This window comes from Carettochelys insculpta, chromosome 5 (assembly GCF_033958435.1).
Source record: "Carettochelys insculpta isolate YL-2023 chromosome 5, ASM3395843v1, whole genome shotgun sequence".
NCBI lineage: Eukaryota > Metazoa > Chordata > Testudines > Carettochelyidae > Carettochelys > Carettochelys insculpta.
The window spans coordinates 98,063,495-98,084,915 of record NC_134141.1 but is presented as its reverse complement, the minus strand read 5'-3'; the positions used below and the strand labels follow the sequence as shown (position 1 = coordinate 98,084,915).

The 21,421-nt window shown below is 43.5% G+C and overlaps 2 protein-coding genes across 2 annotated transcripts in view; both read left to right on the top strand.

Annotated features, from left to right (window-relative positions):
• Positions 1–21,421, top strand: part of ITGA1 (integrin subunit alpha 1) — a 115,437-nt gene that overhangs the window by 12,139 nt on the left and 81,877 nt on the right. The window lies entirely within an intron of this gene.
• Positions 2,326–9,863, top strand: PELO (pelota mRNA surveillance and ribosome rescue factor). Its single transcript, XM_074995586.1, has 2 exons — positions 2,326–3,467; positions 5,162–9,863. Exons 1-2 carry the CDS (start codon positions 2,742–2,744, stop codon positions 5,591–5,593), a joined length of 1,158 nt encoding a protein of 385 aa, XP_074851687.1. The 5' UTR covers positions 2,326–2,741; the 3' UTR covers positions 5,594–9,863.

The following is a 21,421-nucleotide window of genomic DNA, read 5'->3' as shown; positions in this document are numbered from 1 at the left end:
TCTGCAAGCGTGGAGCAGGACAGGAAGAGGTGGGTGGGAGTGTGACGGGGCACACCCTGCACTTTTGAAAGTCCACACCTATGATGGCTAAGACTTGCAGCAGAGGTCCATCTCCATGTGAAGTACTTTAGAGACGTGCATACGAGAAAGAGGTTGAAACCCAGTGCTCTCGCACTCACCAACTTCTTTTCCCAAGTCATGGTTTTTGTTTTTTCCATACTTTCTGAAGCTAGAAGAAAACGCTCTGATCATGTCATCTGACCTTCCCTAAAACCCATAAATCTAGCTTTGAATTTTCCTTACTTCAGTCTTCAAATTTGGCTTGTTGCGACAACTGTAAAACTGGCAGCTTGGGGGGGAGCTGGGGGGGAGCCCAAGAACTGAACTCAGGAGCCTTGGGTGACTATTGCTGGCTCTCACACTGAAATGCTAACCATGGCCAAGTCACTTCTCTGCATTTTAGTTTCCCCATCTGTGAAAAAGGAAAAGATTGTAACCTCATTTGTAATGGGATTTGACCACTTCTGGTGGACAGTTCTGTAGAAATGGTAAGGATTATGTAAGTTATCACTAAGGGCTTGTCCACAGGTTTTGTTTGTTTGTTTGTTTTTGGAAAGTGTTCATACAGCCAACAGGATAATTTAAGGTAAGAAGGCTTTTCCCTCAAAATAATTACTCCAAGTCTGCCAACTCAGCTCCCTTTTGAAGGTTGAAAAAGAATGTGTGTGAACAAAGCAGTTATTATCAGCTCACCTGAAGGCTTCTTTTGCAGTGTTGTGGCCATAAATCAGAACAATGCAATTTTCAGGCATTACTTATTGGCTATGAAAACAAAAAGCAGTCAAGTAGCACTTTAAAGACGAGCAAAAGAGTTTATTAGGTGAGCTTTCGTAGAACAGACCATAGCCAGAGTGGAGATTTGCTCACCTTGATTATCTTTTTCTGATTTGTCCTCCTTGCTTACTGTTTTTGGTTCTCTGTGCCTTAAATATTGAGTCTGTTCTGGTCTGGCTATGGTCTGTCCCATGAAAGCTCACCTAATAAACTTTTTTGCTCGTCTTTAAAGTGTTACTTGACTGCTTTTTGTTTTGATAGTGTATAGACTAGCATGGCTTCCTCTCTGTTGTTATTGGCTAAGGTTACACTAGCGAGTTTTTCCAACAAAACCTCAGTTTTGTTGATAGAACTGGTAGAACATCCATACACAACATGTGTTTTGTCAACAAAACTCAGCACTTTTGCTGGCAGCATTCTGTCTGTCACAAGGCATAACACTGCTATTGACAGATTCCGTCAACGAAAAAAGCTGTGTGGATGCTGTGTGTGTGTGGGGGGGGGAGCCTTCAATCAACAAGTATCAGAGAGGTAGCCCTGTTAGTCTGTAGCTTTGAGAACAAGACCTCTTGTGACACCTTATAGACTAACAGATATTTTGGAGCATAAGCTTTCATGGGCAAAGGCCTGCTTCATCAGATGAAATGGGTCTTTGCCTACGAAAGCTTATGCTCCAAAATATCTGTTAGTCTATAAGGTGCCACAAGACTTCTTGTTGTTCTTCCCTCAACACACAGGGCACCAGAACAACGGGCACCCCCATTTGCTGTGCTTCCTGGTGCCTGTTTAATTGAGAACAGCCAGGCACCCCAGCCACTCTGTCAACAGAACAGAGCACTCTCCTGATTGGCTTTTCTGTGTGGCTGCACTCTGTCCCCAGAAGCTTTGTTGGGATATCTCTGCCAACAATGACTTCTGCCGACAGATCACTGTCCCGTAATCGTAACCATTGAAACATTAGCCCCTCAAAGTGCATAATGTTGAAGAAACCTGCAGTGCACAGATACCCTATTACATGGAAGAGTGGGCGGGTGGCGGTGCCTGTGGGTCCGACTGACCCACGTGTTGCTGTATCTCTGCGCTAGAGGGAAGCGGAGCAGCACACGGCCTGCACCCAGCCACGCTCAGCTTTCTAGCAGAGCACCACTCAGGTCCCAGCTGCGGAAGCTCCAGCTCGCTGCTTTCCCAGGGACCTCGGCCCTCGCACCGGCCGCGGAGCCAGACGAGACTAAGCCGGGCGGAGTGCGGAGCCGCTTTGCGGACACGGTAACCAGACCACAGGCGCTGCCCCACCTCTCTCTGCGCCGCTTCGCTGCTGCAGCGCGGTAGCAGACTAGCCCCGAACTCCCATTTCGGCTGCTTCCTCCAAGCTTTCTCCGCGCAGGCGCTAAACGCGACGCCCGGGAGTTTTCTGTGCGCATGCGTGAGTCGGGCTCGCGCTGCTGGAAATGCGCCGGAAGTTGTCTCGATGACTCTGCTCGGGGTGGGCAATGTGCGCATGCGCTCTGTGGGAAGGCGAAGCTGCCTAGTTAGCGCTGTCACGGACGATGCTGTCTGGGGGCTGCTTCCGACTGTGTTGAGTCCTGTCACCAGCCAGGGCGTCGGAGCGTCCTAGTGCTGCTGCCATCGCCGACTGACATAGGGTCGAGCGTCGCTCAGACCAGTGAGGTGCCGCGGCGCGGTAGGCGCGTTGACGGAGGGGTCCGGCGCTTGCTTGCACCTTCGCCGCCCTGTGCCAGGGCCCAGAGCCAACTGGCCCCGCCCGGAGGCTCCCATCCCCGCCGTGTGTGCCAGGCCTGCCCCTCCCTTGCCGCTGAGGGGACGCAGGCCCCCGGGCCGTGCGAGGGCTGAAAGGCGCCGGGCTCCGCGCATCCCCTGCAGAGAGGGTCGGTCGGGGCAGTGGCAGGATGAAGCTGGTGAGGAAGGACATCGAGAAGGATAACGCGGGGCAGGTGACCCTGATCCCTGAGGACGCCGAAGACATGTGGCACACCTACAACCTGCTGCAGGTGGGAGACAGCCTGCGGGCGTCCACCATCCGCAAGGTGCAGACCGAGTCTTCCACGGGCAGCGTGGGCAGCAACCGCATCCGCACCACCCTCACCCTTTCTGTGGAGGCCATCGACTTTGACTCACAGGCCTGCCAGTTGCGGGTCAAGGGCACCAACATCCAAGAGAACGAGTATGTCAAGATGGGGGCCTACCACACCATCGAGTTGGAGCCCAACCGCCAGTTCACCCTAGCCAAGAAGCAGTGGGACAGTGTGGTGCTGGAGCGCATTGAGCAGGCCTGTGACCCAAGCTGGAGCGCTGACGTGGCTGCAGTGGTCATGCAGGAGGGGCTGGCTCATATCTGTCTGGTTACCCCCAGCATGACCCTGACCCGGGCCAAGATTGAAGTGAACATCCCTAGAAAACGAAAGGGAAATTGCAGTCAACATGACCGAGCGCTGGAGAGATTTTATGAGCAGGTGGTGCAGGCAATCCAGCGTCATATCAACTTCGAGATTGTTAAATGTGTGCTGGTGGCCAGTCCCGGGTTTGTAAGAGAACAGTTCTGTGACTACATGTTCCAGCAGGCAGTCAAGACTGACAACAAGCTGCTCCTAGAGAACCGCTCCAAATTCCTTCAGGTAAAATAGATAAGTAATTCTAAACAGGGAACTCCAAAAAGAGTGAAGAATTGTATGGTGTGACAAAAGGGTGTTGTAAGTGAAATGATACTAACACAAGAGAGAACTTAAGCTGAAAAATCAAGAAAAAATTAGTTTTAGTGAGACTTTAAATTATGGCCAATAAGGAATGCAGGTGTAGTTTTGTTGGAACAGCTAAAATTTAAACTAAGTTAAATCATTTAATAATTAAATGCAACCCTCCACTTTTTCCCAGTTAAAAATAAAACAAAAAAAAAAGTGATTGCAGAGATTTCACCAGTTGGGAAATTGCATTACTAGCAAAAATGTCAGCTCAGTTGTGTTGAGGCTCATGAGTATTTTATAGAATCATAGAACACTAGGACCGGAAGGGGCCTCGAGAGGCCATCGAGTCCAGTCCCCTGCCCCGACGGCAGGACCGACCACTATCTACACCATCCCTGATAGACATCTATCTAATCTGTTCTTAAATATCTCCAGCGAGGGAGATTCCACAACCTCCCTTGGCAACTTTTTCCAGTACTTGACCACCCTGACAGTTAGGAACTTTTTCCTAATGTCCAACCTAAATTTCCCTTGCTGCAGCTTAAGTCCATTGCCTCTTGTTCTCTCCTCAGAGGCCAAGAAGAACAAGTTTTCTCCCTCCTCCTTATGACACCCCTTTAAGATGTCTGAAAACCGCTATCATGTCCCCCCTCAATCTTCTTTTTTCCAAGCTAAACAAGCCCAATTCTTTCAGCCTTTCTTCATAAGTCATGTTCTCCAGACCTTTTATCATTCTAGTTGCTCTTCTCTGGACCTTCTCTAATTTCTCCACATTTTTCGTGAATTGGGGTGCCCAGAACTGGACACAATATTCCAGCTGAGGTGGATGGTGGATTTAAAGCCACTGTAAGAAGCAGATGAAATATGCCTATAAATAGCATGGCTGACTTAACATTGCTGTTAAAAATCTTTTGGTTTTGTTTCTCTTGGGTTTTGTTGTCTGCCTAATGTTAAGCTTTTATTTAGTAATGATTTTTCATCTGTTGTATTGGGTGTTTTTAAATGAGACTCCTGGGGGCAGGGCTGTGGAAAATGAAAAAAATCCCAGATTTTATTGATTTCCTGAGGTTTATAATGCCTGGCTTCCTAGAGAATTCATATTGTTCCTGAGTTAAGCAAGTCTTTACTCCAAAGTCAAGCTGCTAAGCCTTTGAAGGTCTCAGTGCATTTAAAACAGCTTCAAAAGTTTGTTGAACATTTGTTTTAGTTCAGTGTATTAAAATGCATATGAATGAAGTATTATCGGATTTGTAGTGTTGACCAGCATGAGGACCAGGGTCCAATCACGAACGAAAAGTGCACAGATCCTACAGGAATATGCAATATGTGTTTCAGAGATGTAACTTTAGAGAGAAAAAGGAATCTAGTTTTAGATGTTTTTTGCTCTAGGCCAGTGCTCAAGATCCCCGTATGTTTAAAACAGATTTTGAATGGCTGAAGCATATTTTCTAACTTTGCTAAAACTCAGAGGTAGCCAAAGGGATTTGTGTTCAATATTCTGGAAAAAAAAATTCACCTTGAGGAAAAAACTGGCAACGGAAAAATCAGTTCACTGGTGAAGCATGAGACTGCCCAGCATGGACTAAATGATCCACTTTTTCTTCTGTTTATAACATTTATTATTGTAGGTCCACGCCTCTTCTGGACATAAATATGCACTGAAGGAAGCCCTTTGTGACCCTGCTGTGGCCAGCCGTCTTTCTGACACCAAGGCAGCTGGTGAGGTCAAAGCCTTGGATGATTTCTACAAGATGCTACAGCATGAGCCTGACCGGGCATTTTATGGCCTCAAACATGTGGAAAAGGCTAATGAAGCCATGGCCATTGATACCCTGTTGATCAGCGATGAGCTCTTCAGGCACCTGGACGTGGCTTCTCGAAGCCGATATGTGAGGCTGGTAGATAGTGTCCGGGAGAACATGGGCACAGTGCGCATATTCTCCAGCCTCCATGTGTCTGGAGAGCAGCTTGGCCAGCTGACGGGGGTAGCAGCTATTTTGCGTTTCCCTGTTGCTGAGGTCTCTGACCAAGAGGAGGAATCTAGTTCTGAAGAAGATTGATGATAGTGGCTCTCTCTACCCTTCCCCTATAGCATAATAAGACTGAAATGACAGTCATGGCATTTCTTTTCCGAATACTGCAAGCATATTTGTGCTGGCATGCAATTTAACTTTTTGAAGGACAATGTTTTTAAGGTGTCTGGTTTTGCTGAGCATGATGTACTGGATATCCATATATATTTGCACTTGCAGTGATGGTGATGATGAGTGGCTATAGGTTGGAGTTGACCCTTGTTTGTACAAAATACATTCTGGATCTCCAAGAGCACAGCAAACTAATATAACTCTGATTTGGTTCCTGAAAGCTGCTGATTATGTGTCTTAAAGCAAATGAGCCTCTTTGCTTGTTGTTGCATATACAAAAAAATAAATAAATAAAAGGGGGGAATGCCATGTTTCCTGTTTTACGTGCTTGCAAATAGCACTCCAAAGTATGGGAAGGTAGCCATTCAAGCTTTGCTCGTTGGAAGGGCCATGTTGCCAACTTGGTCAGGAACCCAGGGGCCATGCTTTATTAGTATAAAGAGGAGTAGATCATACTAGGGAAGAGAAGAATAGCAGATGTGGACCTGTCTTATGTGTGAATCTAAACATTTGCCTGAATTTGGAAATGCTATTTAGTACTGTTCTATCAGAAATGGAAACTTTTAAAAGTAGAAACTCTCTGAATTGACAGTATCCCATTAGCCACGGTGGCAAATGCAGACCAAGGTGTGAAGCTGTGTGGGCTGTGCTTTGGGTAGTTCTTCCTAAAAACTGTACTGCAGTAAACCCTCAAGTTACGCAAAGATTGTGTTCCTGTAAGCCCCTCATAACTCAAATTTTCACACAAGTCAGGGGAGCTGGGAACCTGGTTCCCAGGTGGGGAGCTGCCACTTGGTTCTCAGCTCCCCGCCATTTGCAGGATTTGGGAAACTGAACAACCTCTGAGGGCTAATCAGTTTCCTGGCTGCTTCTCCCTGACTTTCCCCAGCAGCGCCATGTCAGGCTGACATCTGCACAGTTGAGGGAAGGCAGGGAGAAGGAGCTCTTAGCCTGCAGGCAGCTATGCAGGCTAAAAGTCTTCTCCCTGATGTCTCCCAGTGGTGCTGCTGTCTGGGTGACAAACTGCATGTCTGGGGGGAAGGCAAGAAGTAGGGGCTCCTAGCCTGCTTAGCTGCCTGCAGCTGTGGGCAGCTAGGCAGGCTGACAGCTGCAGAGCAGCTTCAAGGTGTGCTTAAGTTGTGTTAGAGTGAGTTACATACAACTTGAAGCCATGTGTTTCGAGGATTTGCTGCATATGTTGTACTAAAGTCACTCTACCTTAACTGTTTTCTAATGAATGGGTGTTATGATAATTTGGGCCAAATACTGCAAACCCTTACTTACATGAGAACACATTTGCAAAATTAAGTCCATAGCTTCCTCAGGAATCTTTTTGGAGATACTTAAATGGCTTGCATTACAGTCTCATAATCTAGTATTGTCATGTACATGGTTTTTAAACAGGTGTATTATACAATACCTCTTGAAAATATAAGATCTAACTAAAGGCAAGACTTGGGCCTCTTTTGAAGATAATGATAGTTGGAAAAAGCTAATGGAATTCATTCCCAATTTTATTTAATCTGTTTAACCATATTTATTAAAGATGCACGGAACTCCGGTGATCAGGCAAAAATCCAATTTTTCATGGTATTTACAGTTGGGTGTAAAAGCTTAGTGAGGAATGAGGAATCTTCATATTTTGAAACACAATTAAGGAGGTTTTGATTTGTTTTTTTGTCAAGAGTAATAGTGTAACCTTTGCATGCAAAAATTAGCTTTTGTAAGGGTGATTTTAGACTAGGCATCACCTCACTTTTAGGGCTTTTTTTTTTTTTTTTAATACTGTTAGAACTCAAGTTGGGGCAGCACTTGAGTTACAACTTGGTTTAACTTTGCAGTGAGTTGTAGTGATCCACTTTGGAAATCTGTTTACAGGGATCTTGGCACTAGAGCCCAGTCTTTCAATGTCTTCAACATCCTCAGCACCTATTGAACATTTATCTGTTTGAGGAATTATAAGTAGTCACCAAGTTTTTCTCTGACAATTAGCACTATTTCATTTTTTTTTTTTTAAAAAGCATTCTTGTTGAAAGGCTGCAGTTTTATCTGGAAAGGTATTGATTATTTAGCAAGTGTTAGTGTGCCCTCAGCTTACACTGAGTCAATATAATTTGAGAGATACTCAGCATATGGCAGAACCAAATTGCAAGAAATCATCTTAAATCTGGCAAAAGTTAGTATTATAGCACTAGGTGGTCTCACTGTGTCTAAATATTGCATAAGTGTTTTCTCCTTTGAGATAGCTGTATTAGACCTGTATGTTGATAAGTAAACATCAGTGGTCATTAATTATATATTGGATTATACTGAAGATTATTTCTGTTTATAATTTAACACCAGACTGCAGCACTGAGCTTGTATTTGACATTGATAGCTATGCCTCCTTTAGTTCAGTCTTCATTTGTTGAATTATGCTGTCCCAGATTGCGGGACAAAAAGGCTTGCTGGTTGTCATAAATGAAGGAATGAGTCCATTTGAAGAAATGAATTAAGTAATACTACATATTTTCGTCTTGATGGTACATGAAGGCTATAAAGTCAAAATGCCGTATTTGTATGCTACATGCTTGTATGACAGCATCTGCTGTATAGTCAAATACAAGCTCTTCAGATAAATACAGCTTATGTCTCTGCATCTGTTTTTTGGAAAGGTGTAATTCTCAGAAATATGAGAACCTAATTTTACCATTCAGTAACATTTTATAGTGACTTTGTTTCTGTTTTAAGTTTAGAATGGGAGTTCTGCAGTCAAAGCATATGAAGGAAACTTATAAAAATACAGAAATTTCTTTTAACGGTTATCAGTGTCATTAGTATATATTCCTTCCAGTAATCTATCAGGAAATAGAACACCTGTCAATTTGTGCATTTTTTTCAGGGGAATAAACCCATAAATGATACACAAATAGCATGCGTCCAGTTTCAGGAAAGAATAGATACAGATATAATAATGCTGACTCCCTATGCTCTGTCAAGTTCTGTTGATATTAATGCCTTTCGTGGTTAGTGGTATTTGCTGTGGTTAAAGGGTTCGTTCAACATTGGCACACATACGTTGAAAGTTAAGGCCTTAAACTTATGTATAGGGGTATTTCATCCATTACTTAGAAGTCAGCATGTGTTAAAACAACACAGCAGCACTACACTACAACTCACGATAGGAGTTGAATACCTTTTCTAACTAAAACTGCACTAGGATTGGGCCAGAACATGGAGGGTCAGCCCACCCTTAAACTTAAGCCTTAGGTTTTCAGCATTCACAAAGAGGACCTCAATATTGTCTTTCTGAAAAAAGAATGAGACATATAGATATAAATTAACACTACTACTATGGTTTATGCTGTAATTATCTTATTACCACTTCCCCAGTTCATCTGTGACACTTTTGAAGCATAAGGGGCTTAACACAGAGGAGTCACTTTGAGCATATCTGCTTGTAGGATCCACATGTTTATGACCTGGCCGGTGCTTAACATTAAGTGTGTCAGTAGTCCTGTTTATTCTGATCCAGAGGACTTTAGGTTAAAGCAACCCCTGTTCCTAGACTGTATTATTGACTTTGGAAGAACCACTGCAGAGCTCAACATGCCATGCAATTGTTCTGGGCTTTTCAGTGTAAAATTTACTATAATACAATATGATCAGCAACTGAAAAAAAATCCACTTGATTATTTGCTTTGTAATCACTTTCTCTCTCTCTCTGTACACACACGCGTGCATGCACGCACACAAATTTAGAGCAAAATGACTAATTTAATCAAGGATGATTGGTTGATAACATAGTAGAAGCAGCCTGATTGTTTAATAACTTAGACTGGTTAATAATGAAATCAGTGTTTTAATAGCCATGCAAAGAGCTGTGTGAGACGCATTAAAGAGCCACTTATGGCTCTTGAGCCTCACTCTCAACCCTTTGATGAAGTCTGCACACAGCTAGTGAATTTAGGGATTCACGATAGTGAGCTGTGAAATGTAAAACTTGGGTTTAGTCCCTTTTGTTACAGCAATGGTGGTTAAATAGAAACAATGTAAGATATTAAGGATTATGTTTTTGTTATTGTATTATTTGGTCTGAAACCCTCCAAAAAACATGTCTTATGTTTGGAATAGAACAGAATAGTACTAACTCCACTTATTTTTAACTTTCAAAAATACAGCGGGACAAATAAACTTTTCTTTCTTTATAATTTGTTACATAGCATATATTAGACACTTTGTTCTGTTTACTTTGGAATATACATAATGAAAATATAACCAACTTATTAAGTGAACAGTCACATATAGGCTTCTAAAGTTCACTTTTGAATTACTTCAGTTAGACTGCAGTTTACATGATGAAAGTTTCAATACTTCTAGCTTGCTTCCTTAAACAGAAAGGGCACAGGTCACCTCATTTTAAAAGGAAAAATATTTGAAGTGTCAAATACCAAAAAGGTTTATGCTATTGTTCCTCTTCCCTAGTCTCTCATCTGCAGAACATGGTCTGTTTTTTGTACACAAGATCTCTGAAAGTAACTTTCAAAACAATGACATTTCTGGAAGAGGGCCTGCAGTTTATGGGAATACTTGCTGTCCTAGGCTACGTCTACACGTGAAGCCAACATCGAAATAGGCTATTTCGATGAATAACGTCTACACATCCTCCAGGGCTGGCAACGTCGATGTTCAACTTCGACGTTGCGCGGCACCACATCGAAATAGGCGCTGCGAGGATATGTCTACACGCCAAAGTAGCACACATCGAAATAAGGGTGCCAGGCACAGCTGCAGACAGGATCACAGGGTGGACTCAACAGCAAGCCGCTCCCTTAAAGGGCCCTTCCCAGACACAGTTGCACTAAACAACACAAGATCCACAGAGCCGACAACTGGTTGCAGACCCTGTGCATGCAGCATGGATCCCCAGCTGCTGCAGCAGCAGCCAGAAACCCTGGGCTAAGGGCTGCTGCCCACGCTGACCATAGAGCCCCGCAGGGGCTGGAGAGAGAGCATCTCTCAACCCCCCAGCTGATGGCCACCATGGAGGACCCGGCAATTTCGACGTTGCGGGACGCGGATCATCTACACGGTCCCTACTTCGACGTTGAACGTCGGAAGTAGGGCGCTATTCCGATCCCCTCATGAGGTTAGCGACTTCGACGTCTCGCCGCCTAACGTCGAAGTTAACTTCGAAATAGCGCCCGACGCGTGTAGCTGCGACGGGCGCTATGTCGAAGTTAGTGCCGCTACTTCGAAGTAGCGTGCACGTGTAGACACAGCTCTAGTGAGACACCTGAGTTACTTTGGCAATGTGGTTACCAAAACTTAAGGGAAAGATTTGGAAGTTTTTGTACTCTTCACATAGATTCAAACAAACATGAATTTCAAAGATGATTTTTATCTAAAGATCTGTAAATAGTGGAAATATTGAAAGAGTATTTTGTTCTGTGAAATTTAGATAATAGTGATTTTTTTGTGAGAGGGAATGACTTCAATATATGTGATTCCACAGCACTCTGATTACTTCCACAGTAATGTTGGAGAAGATTGTTACATTCAGATTGTGTATAGAAAAGTAACTTTATTAAAACAGAACTTTTAACACAGAAATTCTGTTTTGAGGATCTGTTTAGTCAGTGGCGAGTGAAGTTTAAATAAAAAGAAAAGCCAAACAGTTTAGGTCTTGCAAGTATTATATTCAATTCATACTCCATATTGAGCCTCCCCTACCCCTCCCACTCCCCACACCAGCAATAGAAGAAATAAACACAGGCTTGAAAGCTTCTGATCTGACACTTGCAAAAAGAGTTGCTCAGTGAACAATGTTTAAGGCTGCCAATGTCTACCCTATATGGTTTAGTCAACAAAACTGGCATTTTATCGACAAAACTCAGGGAGCATCCAGATTACCAAGTGTATTCAGTCAACAGTAAGTTGACAGAATGCAGCACTTCCGTAGACAGCCATACCTCTCTCCCCATGAAGAAGAATGCCTGTGTTGACAGGTCTCTGTCAGAAGAAGGTGGGTGTGTACATTCTCAGGGGCGTTCTGTCGACAGAAAAAGCTTCCAGGGCACTGTTTTTATGCCCCAGGGGACGCTCTGTCCACAGCAATCAGAGCACAGCAAAGGGGCTCCACCCTGAGGCTTGAAGAGGTGGACACCCTTCTGTACTGGGCCTGAGTGCATACTGCAGGACTCCAAGGTGAAGTACAGTTAAGCCCTGCCTATTCCCAGATGGCCACTGCCCTGCTGGAATATTCTCCCCTCCTCCATCCATGGAGCAGGTCTGGGCAAAGATAAAGAAACTCCAGCAGGGCCGTGTCCATGCCTGGGATGCTGCCTGATGCTCTATGGCAGGACCTGCCATCTGCCACTATTACAAGGAGCTCCATGTTACTTCCAAACTGCACTGTTGATATGGTGCTGGAGACCCTGCTGGAGCTCCACCAGCTCCTCACCTCCTCCATGGTTTAAAGCCTTCCCACGCCTGTCCCAAGCCTCCCCACCACTGTACATAGTTCAGGGGTTTTGCACTTCACTTTATTGTAAATGGTTTATTACACTGATTCTTTTCCCCACATTTGTATTTGGTTCAGTAAACTAGTTCTTTGTTTATTGGGCAGAGGTCAGGGAGGGTGAAGGGGCAAAGGGAGGGGTCATGGTAAAGATGGGTTAGGGCTGTGGGCCTGAAGCCTCTGCTTGCAGGGGCACCCTAGAGTGTGTTATTGGGGACCATGGGAGAAGCTCTCCCTCGGGGCCTCCCAGATTTGCATGCTGTTCCAATGGGCCTGGTGGATTGGAGCTGCACCCAACTCCTCATACTGGTAGCTGGTGTCCATCCCCCACGCCAGGAGGAAGGACTTCCCCTTTCCCTTCACTATGGGAGCACAACACACAACTAAAACTTGGGGACATTGTGCTGTCCCACATCCAGGCAAGGGAGCGGCACTTGAAGCATGCCTTAAGGTGGCCGAAGGCGCACTCCACCTGCATCCTGGCCTGGTTGATGTGGGCAGAGAAGAGTTCCTGGCTGGAGTCCAGTTGGCCAGTGTAAAGCTTTATGAGCCAGGTAAGGAGGGGGTAGGCCACATCCCACAAAATGCACAGTGGCATCTGCACGCCCCCAACACCCAGATCATGGTAGGGGATGAATGTACCTGCCTCCATCCTCTGGCACAGGCCAGAATTGCAGAACACACACATGCATTGTGTGCCTGGCCTGACCACCTGATGTAAATGTCTGTGAACTGTCCATGGTGGTTGACTAGGGCCTGCAGCACCACGGAGAAGTATCCCTTTTGGTTTATATACTCAGCTGTGTTCTGCTCCAGGGCACAGATCAGGTTGTAGGTCCCACTGATAGCTCTGATGCAGATCAGGAACCCCAGCATGGCAAATCTAGCCACGACCATCCCCGTCTCCCAGATGGATGACCCTCCACGGGGGATGGTGTTGATTGCCATCATGACCTGTGGAGGGAGGGGACTGAACACACATCATGGAATGAGGAAGGAAGTCCCTGAGCCCCGGGGGTCCCCTTCCCCCTTGGGCTCTCCAGGAGCCCCTCCATAAGGCTGCCCCCCCCCCCGGCAGCAGGACTGTGCAAGGGTGGGACATCACAGTCCCCCTGGGCACAGAGCTTCCCAAGCTCACCCCTTGCACTGGCAACCCCACTTCCTGAGGGTCCCCCTCTGGTGGGCCACACACACAACCCATGCAGGGACTGCAGCCCGAGAGTCCCTTACCTCCATGAGGAAGGCCCCAACATTGGACTTCACCACACCAAACTGATTTTCCACCAAGTGGTAGCTGTTGGGGGTGGTGGGCTTACAGAGGGTGACTGTGACCCACTTCTCCATGGGGATGGTAGTCCAGTCCCCAGAGTGTGGGGGCGAGCCAGCCCCAGATCTCCTTATGCTGTTGTTTAAAAGATTGTCTTTCAAAACTGTAGTTGAGGACTGAAGAAGACGGGGAAGGGAGAGTTAATATTTCTTGAAGAAGCATTAACTCCTCAGTTGATCTCTATTAGAAATCCCATTATTAGGCAGCATGCGAGGAAAAGTAGTAGCTCCTTAGCACTGCCAGCTTCTGGCTGATCCCAAATATCAAGTTTTAGTTCTGAACAAGTATTGGCCCTGGACTATTTGCTATTCACTTTTGGAAATTAAATTCTGTACAAAATTTAACTACTGCCATAAGGTTTGAGCAGATTAATCATACAGGATAAAAATGCTTAAATGTTTGTGTGCTGGAAAAATGTTCAATTTATTTTTTAATGGAAGAGTTTAAAAACCCAGCAAATAGAAACATATATTGCGGCAAAAATATGCAAAGTCTTCACATGAGAGAGAATGTTAATTAAGTCTTTCAGTGAAGCATTAATCTCAGAAAACTGGCACTTCCTGTTTGCCAGCCAAAAATTTAGGGGGAAGGTTCTGTTTTTGTGCAGATTTTCAGGCCCCATATGTACAATAATTCTAGGAGGATGTAGTAGCTCTTCTTATATTTAGATTGTCTAACATTGTTCAAGAGAAAAGATTCATATGACCTTTTTCTTGAAGCAGCTACCCCTTTATCTGCAGCAGGTCCATGGTATGTAGCAGACGGAATCCTTTCCAGGTAAAGAAGTGCCATTCCATTGTCCTGTGACATTAAGTTTGGAGGTCCGGTCTACAGCAGTTTTTGTAGTGGTATAATTACTTTGGTTAGGGATTTGATTACTTTTATTTGAAATAGTTATCCAGTATAGTACCTAATGTAGATGCCTTTTTGTCAAGATAAAGGTGCTCTATATTGGTGTAGCTTCCATACGGAAACTATCGCAACATGGGGGGATTGTATAGCTATAAATATGCCAGCATAGTTTAACAAGTTCATGTTTTGTGTGTAGAAAAGCCCTGATATGTAAGGTATTTAAAAATATTTCTTTTCACATCTTTGTGTGTGCCTTGGGAAAATTTTGGCAGACTGCCAGAATCACAGAACACTTCATGGCCAGATTAACAATATTAGTGAAAACACCTGTGATCTGCCATGGTGTGTGTGTGTGTGTGTGTATTTTTGTGGAAGGAAGAGAGTGGCAGGAAGGGGCACAACAATGAGCTGGATCTCCTCCAGCTCCCAAGATGGAGCCCAGCTTGATTTCTCTTACATTATATGGACTCCAGAAATCCTTTACCTCCCTTAAGATAATTGCACATGGGACAGGAGGTCCCACCTTCCACGGTGGGGGGGAGAGAAATACGGTTGCCTACTTTCTGATTGCAGAAAACTAAGTACCCTTGTCCTGGTCTTTGCCCTGCTCCTGCTCCTGCTCTGAGGGCCTGGCCGCTGCTGACTCCACACCGCTTCATTGTTCACTCCCCACACCAGCTCATTTATTTTCATAGGGCAGGAGGTGGCAGGGGTGTGTGTGTCAATGTGCCAGTTCTTGATGTGTGCTCTGGGGTAGAGCTGTGGGTGAAGGGTTTGGGCTACAGGAGGGGACATGGGGTAGGGAATTAGGGGATGTAGGGGCTGAGGGCTCTGACTGGGAATATAGAGTTAGGTGGGCTGAGGTAAGGGCTTAGCTGGGAGTATGAGCTTTTCAGTAGGTCCAGAAATGATGGGTAGAGAAATAGGGGTTTCTTAAGGGAAATGTTTTGTGTGTTAGTATTGTTACAGAAATATTTTGAAATAAATTACCAAAATGATTGAAACTGGAGTGACTATATAGTGTTATTTTGACATAACATTTGCGAAATTTAGTAGAATTTTAAAATTATCTTGTGCAGAATTTTTACATTTTTGGTGCAGAATGAGGAAGTGCTAAATGTGGTACTCACGGCTTGTGTATCCCCAACCTTCAGTAGGAGTCCTAGAATTTTAAATTGAATTGGAAATGTTTCAATATATAAGAAAACACCTTAAATACATTATTGTAGGTATTTTAACTATAAATTATAAAGTATGTAAATAAATTTATGAAGTATAAATTTTAAGTTTCATTCTTAAATTTGATAAAACTAAGATCCAAATTCACAGCTACTCCCAGTCTTTGAACAGCATGGCAAGGAAGGGTAGGGTCACAAAGGAACAACCACAACTTCCTTTTATTTTATCTGATTTTATTTTATTGCGTCTCCATTCACTACAACATAGTTTAGAAGACCCTGGGGTTTTCACTGAACAGTGACAGCTGTGAACATCTTCCAAGGAGCTGTCAGCTAGCTAAGACTGATTGAAGTACAGTATCGCTTCTGGCATACTCTGTAAGCTGAGACTGGAAGGAAAGGGTAGCTGGCCAGTTTCCAGCCCCTTTGCACTGCTTCAGCCATGAAGTTGAGAGCCTGTTGATGGAAGAGCATATGATAAAACTATGAAGCAAAAGTGTTTATTCACAAGAGTTCATTATTGTGAAAATGTTGTAAGCGCTCAATTCTCTCAGATACTTATTGCCTTTTTGAAAAGATGTTGACACTTGCAGTTCATATTGATTCCTAAAGATATGATCTTTAAAGGGTATTACCAAAAATAGAATAAAATGCAAGCTTTTTCCTAACTAATAATTTTTCATGTTATCTTTAAGTATATCAATATTGAATATCCTTTATTATTTTGTTGCAGAATGACACAGTTTTGTGAGATCCCTTTGAAAATTTTTTCAGTCTGCTTTGGCTTTAACTATCTGAAGCAGTTTTGTTTCATCTGCAAAGTTTGTCCCCTCACTGTTCACCCCATTTTACAGATCATGTATAAATATGTTGAGCAGCACCGGTCCCTGTACAGATCTTTGGAGAACCTGTTATTTACTCTTTCCACTGTGAAAACTGTTTACTCCTGTACTTCATTTCCTACCTTGTAACCACAACGAAGGGTCCTGTGGCACCTTATAGACTAACAGAAAAGTTTTGAGCGTGAGCTTTCGTGAGCACAGACTCACTTCATCTGATTAAGTGAGTCTGTGCTCACGAAAGCTCATGCTCAAAACTTTTCTGTTAGTCTGTAAGGTGCCACAGGACCCTTCGTTGCTGTTACAAATCCAGACTAACACGGCTACCCCTCCAATACCTTGTAACCAGTTACTGATCAATGAAAGGACTTTCCTTCTTATCCTGTAATTGCTTGCTTTGCTGAAGAGCCTTTCATGAGAGAATTTTGGAAGGCTTTCTGAAAGACCAAGTACACTATATCCACTGGATTGCCCTCTTCCGGATGTTTTGTTGACAGCCTCAAACAATTCCAAGAGATTGATGAGGCATGATTTCCCTCAAAACATTGGTTAACACCATAAGAACATAAGAATGGCCATACTAGATAAGACCAAAGGTCTATCTAGCCCAGAATCCTGTCTTCTGAGAGTGGCTAATGCCACATGCCCCAGAGGGAATGAACAGAACAGTTAATCATCAAGTGATCCATCCCCTGTCACCCATTCCCAGCTTCTGATAAACAAGGGCTAGGGAGACCATATCTGCCTATCCTGGCCAATAGCTACTGATGGACCTATCCTCCATGAATTTATAGAGCTCTTCTCTGAACCCTGTTATAGTCTTGGACTTCAGAACATCCTTTGGCAAGGTTAACTGTGCATTGTGTGAAAAAGTGCTTCCTTTTGTTTTAAGCATGCTACCAATTAGTTTTACTAGACGTCTATTGTCAACTTACATTTTAGCAGCAAACTTCATCTCTGTAGCCTGAGCTCCACCATCATCACTTCTGACCTCAAGAATTGCAAGTTTTCTTACTTACATTTTAGGTGCTTTGGTTTAAATGTTCCTAAAATATTTACCTTTGTGACATATTTTCCATCATACTCAGTAGTAGTATTCTCTGTACAGGTCAAATAGAGTTCAGTCATGTAAAATGATTTTGGTTTATGCAGTTTGTGGATCGATTATGTAATTATCCTTTTGAAAGTAGTTTTAAAGTCTTTTTGTAAGAGGCTGTGTGGCTTCAGAGGCAGAGCACTGGACTGGGAATCACAGCTCTACTGCTGACCTTGTGCAAATAACTTCTCTTGTGACAGGTTTTCCCCATCAGAAAAATAAGCATAATATTCTTACCTCTTGAGTAAAGCACCTTGAGATTTATGAATAGAGGCCATTTTATGAGGTTTAGGTGGCATTATTTACTCTGGCTATGTCTACACTAGAAGCATCTGCCTACAGAAGTTACTGTCAGAAGAGTTCTTCTGACAAAACAGCTGTCGACAGCTCACATGTACACATAAAAGCAGATTGATCTTTTGTCCTGCTCTGTTGACAAAAGGGCCCCGGAAGCATCTACATGGGTGTTTTTTTCCGGCAGTTTCTGTTGACAAAATGCATTTTGTGTTTAGATGCAATGCAAGTTTTATTGACAAAACCCCGGTTTTATCCTCAAAACTCTCTAGTGTAGGCATAGCCTTTGCGGCTTTTTGTTTTGTTCTTTGGTTTGCTAAAATGATAGCAATTTCTCAAGTCCTGATCAACTAAATATTCTGAATGAGATAAAAAAATGAATGTTGTTTTAATATGGGGTCTACTCATTAAAGTCAACACAAACATTCCCCTGGACTTTAATGGACATTGGATCCAGAATATAAACAGTTACTAAATATTACACTATCCTCCAAGTGAAAAACTTAATGTATTATAAAGTTGTCCATTCATTTTTTCCTGCAAAAAACATGAATAGGGCTTTTGTGCTAAGAAATTACGAATGTGGAGTATACATTCCCATTAGACTCTAACTTTTCTTTGCCTGCTTCCCTCTTTGCATTATGGGTTTTCTATTACATGATTACACAATATTTATGCCACAAGAAAAGGTATTGTCAAGTTGCAATGAAAGTTAAATGCCTGAGGTCCTGATCCCTGTTCTTACTGATTCCCTGGCACAAGATTGAGCTGCATATTGATATTTAAATTATATGAAAAATATTAAGATTTAACCTCTTTAGAACCTTAAGATGAACAATGCATATCCTACATAAGGCTTCTAGAACTTTGAGGCTACCTGCGTGATTGCAAGTATTTTTTTCTGTTCCATAGCATATTACTGGTCTGTCATTATGCTTTCTGTTCCAAAGTCACTTCTTAAGGGTAAGGCATTATAATGGGCAGCTAACTTGGATTTGAGACTAGCTGCCTTGATTTGAGAACAGCTGGGCTGGGATTAGATATGGATGGGTAAAAACAATGAGGAGTGCTGTACCACCTTAAGAGACTAACAGATGTAGTAGGGCATAAGCTTTCATGGGTAAAACCTACTTCATCAGATGGACTGGAGTGGAAATGCAAAGGCAAGTATATATCTAAGAAAATTACTGTAAAAAAAGTTATTATCCATTATAAATATGGGTGATCAGTCTGTGTGATTGTGGCCATTCATTGTAACTGATAGGGAGATGTGACTGTGCATCAATGGGAAGTTGCCTCTCTAGAGAGTTAATCAATAAAGATCCTTATTGAGGCCAAATTGTATAGTATTGAATTTGCAAATGAATTCCAATTCAGCTGTTTCCTTTCATAATCCAGTTTTGAAGGGTTTTTGTAGAAGGATGCCTACTTTTAAATCTTTACCTTTTAGAAGATTTTTTTTCTTTTTCTTTCAGCCTTTACTGATGTAGTCAGAATGAGCCCTGAATGTCTATATATTCAGTATATGGCCTAGCAGAAACAAGGGGTTATGGCTATTGTGGATCAAAAAAGTGAGAAAAGTAGCTGTTTGTAGAAAAGATTTGTTCTGAAGTTCTATCCCTCAAATTACTCCTACTCGATCTGCCTCTTGCTAGTCAGGCTTTGTGGACTTCTCAGGGAGGGAGAAATCTACAGGGACAGACATAGCCTAGGACTGGCAACGAACAAGTCAAGACACCAGAAAACTGCTGTTGGACGTTTATAGTGAGATGCCAACGATATTTTTTAGTTTGCCCTCAGTTTTGACATCTGGTCTCTGATATTTGTTTCATAAAATTCAGGAAGGGAGTTGTATTTTCTTTTTCCACTGTAACGATCACTGTATGAGTGTGCTGGGGTCCCTTGGACTGTGGGGCTGGTTGAGCACTCCAAATCTATGAGCCTGGGGATGGAATGCATCAGCCAAATGTTCTCCTCTAGCCTGGGGAAGGGCCAGGAAAACCCCCTTTCACTTCAGGCCATGCCTCTTGCTGCCTGTACTGCACCCCCTTCCGCATTTACTCTGCTCCAGCCCTGCCTCACCCTGACTCTTGCTCTGGGTGGTCCCAGAGCAGTATGGCAATCCCCTGCCTGGAGCACCAGTTGGCTTATCAGGTAGAAGCCATACCATTCTGCCCAGGCAGGGGTGCTTTCAAGTGGTGGGGGTGTGGCTGGAGGGCCAGTTGAGATGGCATAGACACTTAGGTGATCACAGGGCACAGAGTCAATCTGGCATGTGGAAATTTGGTGAGCTCCATGCCCTGTGTTGGACACATCTGTGTAGTGAAGTGGGAAGCCAAAAATCTTTTCTAACTGAGTGGTCCACAAATTGCCTCCTTTCCCCTTCCTGAGGGAGTTTGCTTTAGCTGTTACGGTTTGCACTTTCCTCAGCTTTACTATACTACTCTTTCCTCAAGCCAAAACCTGTTCCTGTAATACTTTAAGGGAGGATGTTTCTGGCTTCAACATGGGGCAGAGTGGCTGGGGGAACAGCTGAGATGGCACAGTCACCTGGGTGATCCCAAGGCAGTAGGACAGTCCCCTGCCTGGTGCACTACTTGGCTGTTAATGTAAAAGGCATACCTAAAGGTGTTCTATCCATGGCAGAAAAGCAGCTTAGCAACTAGTTTACATGGTTCAGTTGCCTTCTGAAGCCAGACTATTTGGTTTTCCTTCTCCTGGGATTCCCTACTTTTCCTTCTTTCCTTCTGGAAAAATGGCCATTTGCTTTCCACAGGAGGGGAATGAGGACAATGCAATGTGGGAAGATGATATCACATACCCACAACCACTTGCAGGGCATCAGTGAAAAATACCCAGAATGCTATGGGGCTGAGGGAACTGTGGGATAGATTCCCACAATGCACTGCTGCAACAGTCAATGTCTGGTGATTGTGTGGCAGCAATAAGTCGACTTTGTGAGGACTTGTGGGGAGGTGAGGATACTCAAATTCAAATTTATAAAACCCAGCGTTATAAAATCGATCTTCATAAAATTGAATGAATATCATAGTATAGACATAGCCAGAGAGATCAAAGTTGATTGCAGATTCATTTTTGTTTCTTAGGTAGTCTACATTTTAACTTAAATAGATTAAGCAAGGTTTTTAATCAAACTGACTCTCTCACCTGAATTGATGGTATAAGCAGCTTACAATTCTTTGATGAACAGACTGGACCCCTTTCAGCCTCAGACCAAACTCTGACTCCAAACTCTCTGTCTTTCAGACAATCTTTCAGGCATTGAGATGGTAGGAAGAGAGGCCAGGTGATTATGTCACTGTTTCTCATTTTATAACTTCTTAAAGCTGCTACAGAGATATTTATTGTGCTAGGTCAGGCAGGCCCCATGGGTCAAACAGTGTTCTTTGCATATGTGCATATGAGCCATCTCCCTTATCGAACATGTCGCTGTGAGCATCTCTCCACCTTGCTATATATTTCAATATCACACATAGCAATACTTCATAACTTCACAAACAATAAGAATACATATGATGCAGCAGAATATTAATATTCAACAGATCAAGATTTTTAAGATGATATTTTGAAGTCATACTTTGTACAGAACATAATTGTGGCAGTTGTGAACATGGGAGCTCTGGGGTGCTACTTTGAGG